Source organism: Amblyraja radiata, chromosome 5 (assembly GCF_010909765.2).
Source record: "Amblyraja radiata isolate CabotCenter1 chromosome 5, sAmbRad1.1.pri, whole genome shotgun sequence".
Classification (NCBI taxonomy): domain Eukaryota; kingdom Metazoa; phylum Chordata; class Chondrichthyes; order Rajiformes; family Rajidae; genus Amblyraja; species Amblyraja radiata.
The window spans coordinates 21759230-21774459 of record NC_045960.1 but is presented as its reverse complement, the minus strand read 5'-3'; the positions used below and the strand labels follow the sequence as shown (position 1 = coordinate 21774459).

Genomic DNA, 15230 nt, shown 5'->3' with positions numbered 1-15230 from the left:
TCCAAGTGCAATCAGCGACAACTCATCCGAGGATGAGTGGTCTTGGCCAAGGACTAGAGAGGTATATTTCTTAAGATTACAGAAATATGGTGCAGGCCGAATCGGGTTAGCATTAGGCTAATCAAATTGTGGGTTTACTTACCCAGTTTAAGGTGGATGATTGGGTGTCTGCAATTTAACTGACTCAGAGAATCGATCTTGTAGTTGCATACTCTGTCATATCTATACACATAAGGCACAGATTCTGCTGTTTAATAACAACGCTAGTGGTGAAAGCCAATGCTGCCTTTCTCAGATTAAAGGGCATTATGTCATCGAGTTTTAGGTATTATGCAAAATTGCAAATGATAAAATTGATGGGTCGTCGGTAGATATCTTTTGCGATATTACAAATGAGGCAATATGAAATCTAACAGTATCAATTTGCCTATTCAATCACGCCATGGTAGGCGGCTGAAGCAACTCTTATTTACTCAATCACGTGTGACGGCTGGGACAGCCTGTCTTCTCGGGCAGCTAGCTCTGCACGATTGTATGAGAACCTTGTGAACAACATATGTGAGTCAATTCTATACGGAAGTAACAGAGGTTTGTGTGGCTTCCAGTTTGAGCCTAGAGAAACTTATGGGACAGCACAATTGACATTGCTTGTGCTGCTTTATCATTTCTGTAATACCATAAGTGGGACATAAACGATTAGTTCTTCACCCACTATTCTCTAACGTTATGCAGGGTGTCTTTTATTTGACCACTCTAATAGCCTCACTCATTGTAATGTGTGATGTATATCAGTAATTTGTGATGCAAATATTCCTCAACATTTTCCTTATGGGACCAGTATCTTAAGATGATTATGCTTTCAGCAGCTGATCTCAGCATAAAGAACACAGCCTTTACTCAATCTCTGGCTTAGTCTCCACGTCATACTGACATTAGGGTAGCTTGTTATAGAAATAATCTCATAAGCAAATGAGCAGGATTGCGTACATTTGAAGTTGACAGCATACCCACCAGAGCAGAGATCAGGGATGTCATTAGGTATACAAGTGCACTCACATGCTAGTGCTGATGAAATGGAAGATAGTTCTTTTGTTTCAATAGTCTCAAGATATTGCTGATGGCTCATTAGCAGCCAATACAATGGATTTTCTTTTCATCATACAGCGTGAGGTTTACATAGTGCAGGTTAATAAATTATAAAATTTGGTGGAATATGTCTGGATATTTGCAGATAGAATTATGCACTTTGTTGCATAAGTTATTGTCTAACTCAAGTCTATTGGGACTACAGGCCAGTTTAGAGCAATGGCCATGTATGCAAGTTAGCATCACGATATTAATAACTCATGTTTTTCCTACCATTAATGGTTTATCTGTTTAAATGTTTCACACAGATTATGTCACTGCATGAAACCACAGAGCTTTGAAATCTTCACGTAGTCACTCACGTGACTTCGAAATAAAATAGAAAGAATAAACGAGAATTTACCGTTTGAAGCTTGATCTTTATTTTATGAGAAGTTGAAGTGAGGGATTACGTGCCCTCCACTCCCAACCCTATTCTCATAAAGATCATTCGGTAGTTCTAGCCCTTCAATCTTTCTATAGCTTAGGTCAGCAACTATTCTGTGGTTTCATACAGCTACTTTGAAGATTGACGCGCATGCGGACTGGCGGGCTTCTTCACGTAATCCCTCACTTCATCCTCCCATGAAATAAAGATCAAACTTCAAACGGTAAGTTCTCGTTTAATCTATCTAATTAACTTCATACGCGCCAGGACCTTCAGCACCTCTTCAATTATAATACTGACTGCTCTCAAGACACTTCCATTGACTGCCTGTGCTCCCCAGTCCTCCTGTCTTTCTCCACGGTAAAAATAGAGGAGAAATACTGATTGAGGACCTTCCCCATCTTCTGTGGCTCCACACAGAGTTGACCGCTTTGATTCCTGAGAGGTCCCATTCTCTCCCTGGTTACCCTTTTTCCCTTTATCTAGTTATAAATTTGTTGGGATTATCCTTAATGCCAACTGCCAGAGCATTCTCCTGTCTCCTTTTTGCCCTTCTGATTTCCTTTTTTAGTTTGACCTTAGTTCACGAAACTCCTCTAGGGATACACTTGCCTATAGCTTGGATATAGCTGCCGAAACCTGTCCTATGCCTCCTTCTTACTCATGATCAAAGCCTCAATTTCCATCATCATTGAAGCGTCCTTATGTTTGCCTGCTATGTCCTGCACTTTAACAGGGACGTGCATATCCTAAGTTCTTGTCAGCACAGTTTTAAAAACATCCCACTTTCCTGACGTTCCTTTTTCTTCAAACAACCTACTCCAATCAACTTGAGTGAGTCCCTCTCTCATACTATCAAAGTTGGCCTTACCCTAATTTAGCAATTTAACTCATGCTATGGTGTTAACTCATTAACACCATACTCTTTGTCCCTATCCATAAAAATCTTAAACCTAATCGAACAGTGGTCACTCGTCCCAAAAGGCTTATCCACGAACACTTCATCCACTTACCTCTCCAAATTTCCCAATTCCCTACATATTGTCGGAGAAAACTCTCCTGAATACTTTCGCCAAATTGCACCCCGTCTAAACCTTTCACACTATGATATTCTCAGTCAACATTGGGAAAGATAAAATCCCCTACTACGACATAAATAAGACATAAATAATCTGCCGGAAATAGCAGGGGACCGCGGGTCAAAGGAGTTGGAGGAATTGAGTGAAATCCAGGTTAGCCGGGAAGTGGTGTTGGGTAAATTAAATGGATTAAAGGCCGATAAATCCCCAGGGCCAGATAGGCTGCATCCCAGAGTACTTAAGGAAGTAGCTGCAGAAATAGTGGATGCATTAGTAATAATCTTTCAAAACTCTTTAGGTTCTGGAGTAGTTCCTGAGGATTGGCGGGTAGCAAACGTAGCCCCACTTTTTAAGAAGGGAGGGAGAGAGAAAACGGGGAATTACAGACCAGTTAGTCTAACATCGGTAGTGGGGAAACTGCTAGAGTCAGTTATTAAAGATGGGATAGCAGCACATTTGGAAAGTGGTGAAATCATTGGACAAAGTCAGCATGGATTTACAAAAGGTAAATCATGTCTGACGAATCTTATAGAATTTTTCGAGGATGTAACTAGTAGCGTGGATAGGGGAGAACCAGTGGATGTGGTGTATCTGGACTTCCAGAAGGCTTTCGACAAGGTCCCACATAAGAGATTAGTTTACAAACTTAAAGCACACGGCATTGGGGGTTCAGTATTGATGTAGATAGAGAACTGGCTGGCAAACAGGAGGCAAAGAGTAGGAGTAAACGGGTCCTTTTCACAATGGCAGGCAGTGACTAGTGGGGTACCGCAAGGCTCAGTGCTGGGACCCCAGCTATTTACAATATATATTAATGATCTGGATGAGGGAATTGAAGGCAATATCTCCACGTTTGCGGATGACACTAAGCTGGGGGGCAGTGTTAGCTGTGAGGAGGATGCTAGGAGACTGCAAGGTGACTTGGATAGGCTGGGTGAGTGGGAAAATGTTTGGCAGATGCAGTATAATGTGGATAAATGTGAGGTTATCCATTTTGGTGGCAAAAACAGGAAAGCAGACTATTATCTAAATGGTGGCCGACTAGGAAAAGGGGAGATGCAGCGAGACCTGGGTGTCATGGTACACCAGTCATTGAAAGTGGGCATGCAGGTGCAGCAGGCAGTGAAGAAAGCGAATGGTATGTTAGCTTTCATAGCAAAAGGATTTGAGTACAGGAGCAGGGAGGTTCTACTGCAGTTGTACAGGGTCTTGGTGAGACCACACCTGGAGTATTGCGTACAGTTTTGGTCTCCAAATCTGAGGAAGGGCATTATTGCCATAGAGGGAGTGCAGAGAAGGTTCACCAGACTGATTCCTGGGATGTCAGGACTGTCTTATGAAGAAAGACTGGATAGACTTGGTTTATACTCTCTAGAATTTAGGAGATTGAGAGGGGATCTTATAGAAACTTACAAAATTCTTAAGGGGTTGGACAGGCTAGATGCAGGAAGATTGCTCCCGATGTTGGGGAAGTCCAGGACAAGGGGTCACAGCTTAAGGATAAGGGGGGAATCCTTTAAAACCGAGATGAGAAGAACTTTTTTCACACAGAGAGTAGTGAATCTCTGGAACTCCCTGCCACAGAGGGTAGTCGAGGCCAGTTCATTGGCTATATTTAAGAGGGAGTTAGATGTGGCCCTTGTGGCTAAGGGGATCAGAGGGTATGGAGAGAAGGCAGGTACGGGATACTGAGTTGGATGATCAGCCATGATCATATTGAATGGCGGTGCAGGCTCGAAGGGCCGAATGGCCTACTCCTGCACCTAATTTCTATGTTTCTATGTCTAACCTTATTTGACCTGCAGCTGTCTGCAATCTCCTGGCATATTTGTTCTTCTAATTCTCCTTGACTATTTGGGGGCCTGTGGTATACCCCATCAAGGTGATCATCCCTTTCTTGTTCCTCAGCTCCACCCATAGAGTGTCACGAAACGAACCATCCGTAACGTCACCTCCTTAATCAATAATGCAACACCCTCTCCTCTTTTACCCTCATCTCCATCTCGCCTAAAGGACCTGTACCCTGGAACATTGAGCCGTCAATCCTGTCCCTCTCTTAACCAGGTTTCTGTAATGACTACAACGTCCCAGTCGCATGTAGCTATCAATGCCTTAAGCTCGTCTGCCTTACCCGTCAGGTCCCTTGGATTAAAATATGTGCAATTTCAACCAACATTTCTTCCATGCTCTCTGTCTTTCTCCTGCCCATTCTGTCCACTTTCTCTCATCATCCTCCATACCAACTTGTAACCTCTCACCTACCTCTGTCCTGTATAAACCACCCCCCTGCCAATCTAGTTTAAACCCACATGTGTAGCATTAGCGAACCTGCCTGGCAAGATATTGGTACCCCTCCAGTTCAGGTTCAACACATCTCTCTTGTACAGGTCACCTGCGCCCCAGAAGAGATCCCAATGGTCGAGAAATCTGAATACCTGCCCCCTGCACCAGTCCCTCAACCCCACATTCATCTCCCCAATCTTTCTAGTTTGTACCCTCACTAACATGTGGCTCTGAAAGCAAACAATGACTCTGGGGGTCCTATCTTTCAGCTTTTTACCCAACTCACTATACTCATACTGTAGAATCTCCTTTCTTTTCTTACCTGTATCATTTGGGCCAACATGCATGACGACTTCCAGCTGCTCCCCATCCCCTTTGACAATGTCTTGCATCCGCTCCAAGACGTCCTGGAGCCTGGTACCAGGGAGGCAGCCTGGAGTCTTGCCTACTGCAACATAATCTCCTGTCTACACCCCTAACTATATAGTCGCCGACCACTGTGGTACCACCGTTGTCCTTCCCTGCTAAGCCCCTGTGTCAGGGTTGGTGTTGCAGCCCTGCCTGCCACTGCTGCTCAACGTTGATGTCAGAAGGCTGACAGGAAATATGAGAGAAGACTGCCCCAATTGAAAGTCTACAATTAAGGGGGCTCAATCTTAAGAGTAGGTGGTCAGCAATTTAGGATAGAGATAAACACTTTTTTTATGGGGAGAGTTCTAAGTAAATGGAAATCTCTTTTTAGAGAATTATGAATGCTAAGTCACAGAGTATATTAAGAATGTGCTCAACGGACAAAATGGGAATCAAACAAGAAAGTGGATGAAGTGCAGGATCAGCAAGGGGTTTAAATGGTTTGTACACAAAAATGCTGGAGAAACTCAGCGGGTGCAGCAGCATCTATGGAACGAAGGAAATAGGCAACGTTTCAGGCCGAAACCCTTCCTCAGAATGGTTTAAATGGTTTGACAGGTTCGATTTCTTAAATATCGTTTCAAGAAAGTCACCACCAGACTGGCAGGAGATATTATGAACGCTATTACTAAAGTCAGATTTCAAACACTGATAAGGCATGAGAAAAAATAATGACGCAAGAAAATATGCTATTTAAATGCTCTGAAACAGAAAGGCACCAACCTCAATGGGTCCCAACGTCATATCCATCTGTATCTCATTTTTCCGTATTTCTGCTAAAGACTCCATGGCAAACCTAACATCATCCAGGTCCTGAATAGGTCGTGCCATATTCTTCATTTGTTCACTGATAAATGTTGATATTGCTGTCATTTTTCCCTTATATTGTTCATTCAGGAAACGACTGAGCACAATTTTCCAACCTTTAGCTTCCACTGTAAGTGCAATTTTCATTGCTTCTAAAAGAGTTGAAGAGAGGTGTGGGTATGGAGAAAATAGAAAACTATTAACATAAGTTTAATTCTTGTGTTGTTTATTTAATATAAAAGCAACAAATATCGTAGTTTAAAATTGTACTGGCTATACTCCATTGATTACACAAGAATCACATTCTCCTGTGAATTCCAGCATTAAGCTGGAAAGTGTGCAGTGAAGATTTATGAGAACATTGCCAGGAGTTGAGGGCTTGAAATCGGGCTTTATTCCTTGGACCTCAGGAGGCTTTTACCGAGGCAGGAGAATCAAGAACTAGAAGACATAGATTTAAGGTGAGAGGGGAAAGATTTAATAGAAACCTGAGGTGAAACTTTTTCATTCTGGGGTGTTGGTTATATGGAATGAGCAGGTATAGGAGGTAATTGAGGCTAGTACAATAACAACATTTAAAAGACTTGGAAGGTTACATTTATAAGAACAAACAAATGGATGAGTTTGGCTGAAGGACCTGTTTCCATGCTGTATGACTAACCTGTCAGTTTTTCAGGGTCAGAAAAATGATCAGGATTGATGTTGTGCTTTCAGATCACGTTAAAGAAATTCCACCTGAATTCAGGTGGCTTTTGTTGGCTTGGATCAGTTGATGGACCCAACTTCTGGGGACCAATATTTGGTTTTAACCCAATTGGGGCAAAACTGTTTTTGGAATAAGAGGAAGATTGACAATCAAAATTACTTAAATGGTCACTTGCTGTATAGTTTCGGTTCATTTATTTCAGAAAAGATACACTGGCAATGGAGGCAGTCTAAAAGATAAAGCGGGCTGAAACTCAAAATACTGGAAATCTAAAACAAACGCATAAAATGCTGAAATATGGATAAGGGCATGGCAGGTCCACAAGCTAACGGTCAATTTAGTTAAAGGTTTGAATTAGGGCAAAGCCAACTTCGATGGTATTATATAGGTGTTTGCAAAAGTTCTTTGCGGGCAAAGAGACCTCTGAAAAGTGGGATGCTTATAAATGTGTGATAGTGAGAGTTCAAAGTATACATGTTCTTGTTAAAGTGAAGGACAAAGCAGAGAGGAAAAAGGAACTCTGGATGATGAGAGAAACTGAGGCTATGGACAGGAAAGAAGATGGAGGCATGGGTTAGGAAAAGGCAGTTTATATAAGTATATCCCCGGAGGAGTACAGGGGATTGAGAAGCCCTGGCAGGTAAGATTAAGGAGAATCCAAAGAGATTTCATATATATTCAGGGTAGCGGGTAACTAGAGAGAGAATAGGGCCCCTCAAAAACCAAAGTATCTGTGTGTGGAGCCTGAAGAAATGGGCAAAGTCCTCAATGACTATTTCTCCTCTGCTTTTACAGTAGAGAAAGACATGATGAGTAAGAACATTAATGGTGATGGCTTGAGGACGGTCCGAATAACAATCTAAGTAGGTGCTGGTTGTCCTTAGACATATTAGATATATCTCCCAGACCTACTCAGATATATTCAAGGACACTAACGGAAGCAAGAAAAGAAATAGCAGGAGCCCTGGCTGAGATGCAGAAATTATCGTTTGACACGGACGAGGTGCCGGAAGACTTGAGGGAGGTTAATGTTGTGCCTCTACTTACGAAGGGCTGCAAAGTAAAACCTGGGAACTACAGACCAGTAAGTAGGGGTAGGAGAATCAAGAACTAGAGGGCATAGATTAAAGGTGAGGGGAAATATTTAAAAGGAACATGATAGGCACCCCTTTGACACAGAAGGTGGTGGGTATATGGAACAATCTGCCGGAGAAAGTAATTGAGACAAAAACATTTAAAAGGCATTTGGTTGCCTTTCAGTTGTTTATACGTTTTCTTTTTTTATGTTCATCCCATCTCGTCAATTCTGGGAACATACTTGAAAAGTTAACATTATCTTGTTGATTGTATATTTTTTTCCTTGAGAAATTAATTCTATTAAACTGACAAGCTACCTGATTTCCATACCAGGAAAACTAGTAGCTGAAATTCACAACCAGAATGAGGTTACATGAGAAGGACGTGCCAATAAATGAAAGGATGGCTGAAAGCTTCCTTGAGGCTTGGGAGTGAATGTGCCAACTCTTTATGGCTGAGAAGAATCTGTGAATGACTGGTTCCTGCCCTCTTTTCACTCCTAGGATTTCAGAAATCCCACCTGCAGAAATTTAATTTAATTCCAATTATAATTAAACTGTATAATAATGTCCCATCATGACAAGACACTTACAACCTGGCACAATGCAAACGTAAATGGGTAAAATGTTTGGGACATGTTCCCCATATTTATTCCTCTTGTTGGAATTTAATATCTTTGCATTACTCATTCAGAAACATAATTAATGTCCTCCGATGTGGTGTAGGTTTTCTTGACCAAGTTTTGAGGATATTCCTTGTTATAAGTGTGCCTGTGCCACATTGCAACCTTCTTGAGCTACGTGGCTCAAAACCTGGACATTTCAGTTACAAGCATTCAGTCACATAATTCTTGAATTTTCACATGCTACTGTACTTCTGCACTACCTGTTCGTATATATATTTTATGTACTTATTGACTTTACAAAGCTTACTTACTTTTAATAATGGCTTCATAACCTACAATACTAAATTATGATTACAAGATAAATACATATTTTTTAAAGCAAAAAGGTAGAAAAGGAGAAATATGGCCTGGGCCATGTCTCTTTTCTCCTTTAATATGTACATATGGAAATGATAAGATTTAAGTACATTTTGAATTAATGAAGAATAATCGTACTTAACGTATATGTTGCTTTAACTCTCACCTGTATTCAGTTCAATAAAATCTACCGCAATGGTGGAGCTGATTTCCTCAATTTCTTGCTGAATAGTAGCATAGTGCTCAATTTTAGCCCGTAGTTCATACAGACTGGGATTACTGTCCATAAATACCTATGTAGATGAGAAAAAAATAATTTAGTGAAAATCACAACACAATTTCAGCTATTTTATCTGAATAAATATGTACTTTGTTGATGACCAATGCTAAAAGACATTTCATCACGCTATATCATAAAATGTTCTTCTATGTAATTAATCAAAATTGTTTTAATTTCATTTAATATACAAATCATTGAAAATGCAAATCAAATTTCCTCCAACACCTCGGAACACCAAGACCTACTGGATCTCCCCTTCCCATTCCTATACTGGCCTCTCTGACCCAGGCCTCTAACATTGCCAGAGTGAAGCCACGTGCAAATTGGAGTAACAACACCTCATATTCCGCTTGGATAGCACACAAGCCAAAGGTATTGAATTCTCCAATTTTAGGTAACCTCCGACAAACTAATTTCCCCTTTCTCCCCACAAACCCTCCTTCCCCCCCCATTCCTCCCCGTGCACACCTATTTCTCCCCTCTGCACCCTCCTGCTACTTTCCTCTCTCCTGCTTCGCAATTCACAACTCTTCAACCCAGTCTCACACTCTGCCTTTATCTCCGGCTTTGTTCCAACCATCTGCCTATTAATCCCCCCCCCCCCACTCCTCACATGCGTCCACCTGTAACCGGCCATGCTTTGTCTTGCTTCTCCCCTCTTCTAGCTTTCTTCTCTAGCCCCCGCCCCTCCCCCGCCTACAATCAGTCTGAAGAAGAATCTCGACCTAAAATGTCACTTATCTATGTTCTCTGGAAATGCTACTAGATCTACTAAGTTACTCCAGCACTTTGTGTATTTGCCAGCATCTGTAGTTCCATGTTTCTAACAGTTTTAATTTGAATTGTTAGATCTTTTATTAGAAATTTATAGAAGTTTTAGTCAGCTTCACAAAAGTAACTATACTACTAGTGCCAGATGGTAGTAAAAATCAGTATATACACTGAGTGTGAGCTGGGTAACTTATGGCAAATGACTCCCCACATCCTGACACTCCTTTTGAAAAAGGCACATCAGAAGAGTGAGGAAATCTTGATGCGAGTGAATGACACAGCCAATGTATTTAGCATGTGCTGAGTGAATAGCTATATTAAGCCTTTCTCAGTATTTCTCAATTTCTTAAAAATTTGTGAGCATGGCAGGGAGCTTTGCTTGGAGATGTTGCTGGATGCTCGAGGCTTTAGAGCAATGTGACATTGAGTTTCTTTTCCATTGATTGTATCTGTCATCGATTCCTGAGTGAGCTGTACATTCATGATAGATCTGGTGAAATAAAGGTCCTTTAATTAATTTAAAAAAATTAATTCCTTGCACGGTCTTTGTAATTTGGCCCTTTTTTTTAATCACATATTTGAAAAATGACATAATCAAGGAAATACATTAGGAATTGTGGGAAGAACTAAACTGTTCTTCCATTTTGTCCATGAATAGGGGCAGCATTTCATACTGTGGGGGTCAAAGAAAGAGCGTTCACGTCGTGGCCCTGTTTCCACCAATCTTTACACCACCAAGCACAAGCGCAAGACAGACACCATTGCATGCAGATGCCGAGAAGTGAGTTCAGCTCTGGCTGAACAACTTCTAATCTTGTGTGTGGACTCGATAAGAAGAAGACTTCATACTGTGGGTACTGAACTCTAGCTCTTCATAGTTTCCCATCGGTGCTGGGCTAAACATGTCTGGTCACATTGACTCACGAAATCGACAATTTGAACAGCTGCGTGCCTTTTTTATTAATGATCAGGCTACCTAACTAGAGGAAAGAACAGAATACTGGATCATAATAGTTAACCAAGAAAATAACTGTGTGCAACCCACTCCATATCTATCTATCTCTATTACTAAAAGTCTACAAAAAACGCTGCCACTTACGGCTGTGATTTTTGGCCATCTTACTCAGAGTCCCCCTCCGCTGCGCAGGACAAGAGGATTTTTCCCATCGATGAAAAATATAAGTTATTAGTGTTTAAAAAATGTTGAGATTCTCTCTCCTGAAGGCCACGCCCCTTCCGAAGGGACTATAAAACCCGGAAGTGTGGAGTGCCTCAGTCAGTCTCTGCAAGATGGGGGAGTGAAAGGGTCACGTCTCTCAGTCTGAGCTGTGAATAACACTGAACACATGTCAACTAAACTGTGAGTGGTTTTACTGACCTGTCAAGGGCCCTTAATGTGGTTTGAAAATATAGTTTGGAAATGCTAAAGCTGTGTTGCCTTTGGTTTGGAAATGCTAAAGCTGTGTTGCCTTTGGTTTGGAAATGCTAAAGCTGTGTTGCCTTTGGTTTGGAAATGCTAAAGCTGTGTTGCCTAATAAAAGTTGCCTTGCCTAATTAAAGTTGCCTTGCCTAATTAAAGTTGCCTTGCTATATAATTAAAACGCTAATCTTGATCACTTCCTGTTTGCGCTTTATATTGATTTTAGAAAATACGCTACCACGTACGGCTGTGATTTTTGGCCATCTTACTCAGAGACCCCCTCCGCTCATCAGGTGCCAAGGAATTTTCCCATCGATGAAAAATAAAAGAGATATTAGTGTTTAAAAAATGTTGAGATTCTCTCTCCTGTCAATCATGCCATGAAGGCCATGCCCCTTCTGGTGTGGGCGTGGGCGTGGCTCAGTCCCTGCATGATGGAGGAGGGTGAGGTCACAACTCACTGTCTTTAGTGGCCTTGCACCCTGCTTAAAATGGTATGAAACTGCACTTGAATTTGGTGGCCTTGCACCCTGCTTGAAGTGGAATTTCAAGGAATAGCCGTGAGTCAACTGCCAGCCCACCAGCCGTGAGTGAGTGAGCTGCCAGCACAACAGGCTTGAGTGACTGAGCCGCCAGACCAAGTATCCATTTGGCCCACAATGTCCGTACTAGCCCTCTGGAAACCAGTCCCTTCAGCCCACAACACCCATACTAGCGCTCCAGAACCCCCCCCCCCCCCACTGGCCACCAATATTGGAATTAGTGGAGAGGTGGAATATTGCGTTGGGGGACCAGCCCTCCCGTGTGATGCTGGGACCCAACGGGTCCCACTTAGTCTAGTATTATACTAAAACTCTTCCCTTTGTTCTCAACATTCTAAATTTCAGTGTGTAAGCAGGGTTGTGTTGGCTTTCTTTTAATCTCCTTCATTTGTATCTTCTTCCAAAATGCATGGCCACAGCCTTCTCATTTTCACACATGCGACATGTTTCCAAAAACTCCCCAGGCAGCATGTTCCAGGTACCTACCATTTTCCATGTAAAAAAAACAAATCTTGTAAATCTTTAAACTTTATCACTCTCCTTTTACACCTATGCCCTTTAGTGCATGACAGTTCCAAGATAGGAAAAAAGCTCTGATGATCCATGCAACTAGTCAATGGAGGCTAGTCAGAGATTTTCAAGAATTGGCTGTGTACTGAAAACAGCAAAAGCTCTTAGCCCCAGTGACATCTCTGCTACGAACTGTAAAATAATGGTGCAGAATGAGCTCTTCCTCAAGGCAGACTGTCGAAGTACTACTACATATTGGATGTTTATCTTACATGTGGAAAACTGCTCAAATCTAAGTCACGCACAAAAAGCCAGCCAAATCCAGAGTTACATTCAATCATCAGACAAATATTGGAAGAGGTCTTCTCCAGTACAATCAACACGTACCCCAATAACTTGCTTATCTTTGCGTTGTTTGGTTTTGCCATAATTGATCAGATGCATACTTCATTGTTGCCTTCATACATGTGGATGAAAGAAAAAATCCCAACTGAGGAGATAGTGGCTTTCCATTAAAGAGGTAGACTGCAGAATGCATAATTCACCAAGATCAGATACCTTTTGGTAGCAATTAATATGCTGTTGAGGAACATATTGTGCAAGGAATTTTCAAGCCAGAGTGTGAGGGAGAATTTACTGGCAAGTTGCACCATGCCAGCAAATTGTGGACCACTTTTATCATTTATTTTGCAGAAAACTATTAAAAATTCGAAAGAAATATATGTTTACTCCAAAGGGGAAGACAAGACTTTTAGCAAGCAAGCAGGTAAATAGAGTTGATGCCAAGATTAGCTTGATTTTAGTGAATGATAGATCCAGCTCAAGGGCATATGCCTTACTTTTGCTTCTATTTCTCACTATCACCTCATGACCACCTATCTTAATGTTATTAGTTATCAAAGAAATCAACGTTTGAGTGCATTCTCAACAATGATGCAGCTTATAATATAACAAAGCTGAATTAATTTACAATCACATTTAGCCAGAAATGCAGAGTGATTGGACCATCAAAGCTTGAGCTACTTTATCAGTGTATAATATTTATGGAGCCACCTTTCAGTATGCCATGTTAGCTTCAATGCTGAGGATACAGTGAACTGTGAAACTGATATCCTTCTCCTGCATGCTTTTGGTGAGTGTCAGATACACACTTTCCTAAATCCTTGCCATTGTCTGGCATTTCTGTAGAAATGTATTCTGTGCATTTTTGGTAACATTTTGGAACAAAAAGGGCACTTAGTATCTGAAAAATTAAATTAAATCTTAGCATTAAATTTACTATTGCACAAGTAAAATTGGTATTTTTTGTTTTAACATTGTAATCACTCTTTGTATAAAAACCTTTAAATTTATCTCTCACCCCTTAAACCTATGCCCTGTGGTATTTGACATTTCCATTCTGGGGAAAAAGACTATCTACCCTGTGTATGCCTTTCATGATTTTATTGTGGTATTGGTTTATTATTATTATCATACGTATTGCTATAGTGAGAAATTTTGTTACAGTGAGTCAATTTAGCAAGTTTGATCTATATGATGGACTGGGCTACATATAGAACTCTCCATTTCTTACATTCTTTGGCAGTTCAAGACCAAGCCATGATGCAAATCAACAGTACGCTTCCTATGATGTATTTGTCGACATTTACAAGAGTCATTGGAGTCATGCCGCATTTCCTCAGTCTCCTCAGAGAGTAGGGGTATTGATGTGCCTTCTTGGGTGGTGCATCAATGCGGTAGGTCCATGACAGATTGTTGGTAATTTTAATACCAAGGAACTTGAAGATCTCAGATTTCTTTAATCCGGCTCAGCTCCTAGAGTGGAAAACCCCACCTTGAGTGCAGATGCACCAGACACCGTGAAACTGTGAGAAAGGGATTGTAAGAGACATGGTGGGAGGATGTGTAGTCCAGGTATCTATAGAAGTCTCTCCTGAAATGGAGACAGAGATCAAAAAAAGGGAGAGAGGTGTCAGAAATGGTTCGTCAATATAAAGTTGTAGTTTAGTTTAGAGATACAGCGCAGAATCAACCCTTTCGGCCCACCGAGTCCGTGCTGACCAGTGGTCCCCGCATATTAACAGTATCCACCACAATTAGGGACAATTTTACCAATCAAATTAACCTACAAACCTTTCGTGTGGTTTGAAGTATGGGAGGACCGTGGAGCACTCAGGGAAAACCCACGCAGTCATGGGGAGAACATACAAACGCCATATAGACAGCATTCGTAGTCAGGGTCAAACCCAGGTCTCTGGCGCTGTAAGGCAGCAGCTCTACCGCTGTGCCACCGTGCCTGGTGTAAAAGCAGTTGCCAAATTTTGTACAGGTGCAAGAGGCTTTCCCAATGCAGTCATCGATGTTATACAGAAACAGTATGGAAATGGAGCTAGGGTTGGCACAAAGAATGTTCAATGTGCCCAAAGAAAAGACAGGCATAGCTAGGACTATGCTAGTGTCCATGGCTATACTTTTGATTTGAAGAAAGTGAGAGGAATCCAAAGAAAACTTGGTGAGGGAGAGGACAAGCTCTGCTGGGTGGAGGAGTGTTTAGTTGAGGGGAAATGGTCGGGTCTCGACAAAATGTCTCCTGGCCTGGAGGCAACTGGGGAAGCTGTAGATCCGTCAGTCGGCTGTCCCAGCCTCAAGTGGCCAGAGCAATGGTGGTATCCTGTGGAATCGGGTATGTTGGCCTGAAGGTAGCTGTAGGACTGCATGAGGAAATTAAAGGGGGGGCAGAGAGAAGGGGGGTGAGAGAGAATGGGGGGGGAAGAGGGGGGCAGAAGAAAGAGGGGGGATGAGAAGAGAGGGGGGGATGAGAAGAGAGGGGGGGATGAGAAGAGAGGAGG

At 41.8% G+C, this 15230-nt stretch overlaps 1 protein-coding gene across 1 annotated transcript in view; it reads right to left on the bottom strand.

Moving 5' to 3' along the window:
• The window catches only part of LOC116973727 (dynein heavy chain 8, axonemal-like), a 622328-nt gene that overhangs the window by 342572 nt on the left and 264526 nt on the right, over positions 1 to 15230 (bottom strand). The window contains 2 exon segments of the mRNA XM_033022036.1: positions 6010 to 6245; positions 9025 to 9151. Of these exon segments, the coding sequence (XP_032877927.1) occupies positions 6010 to 6245; positions 9025 to 9151 (363 nt within the window).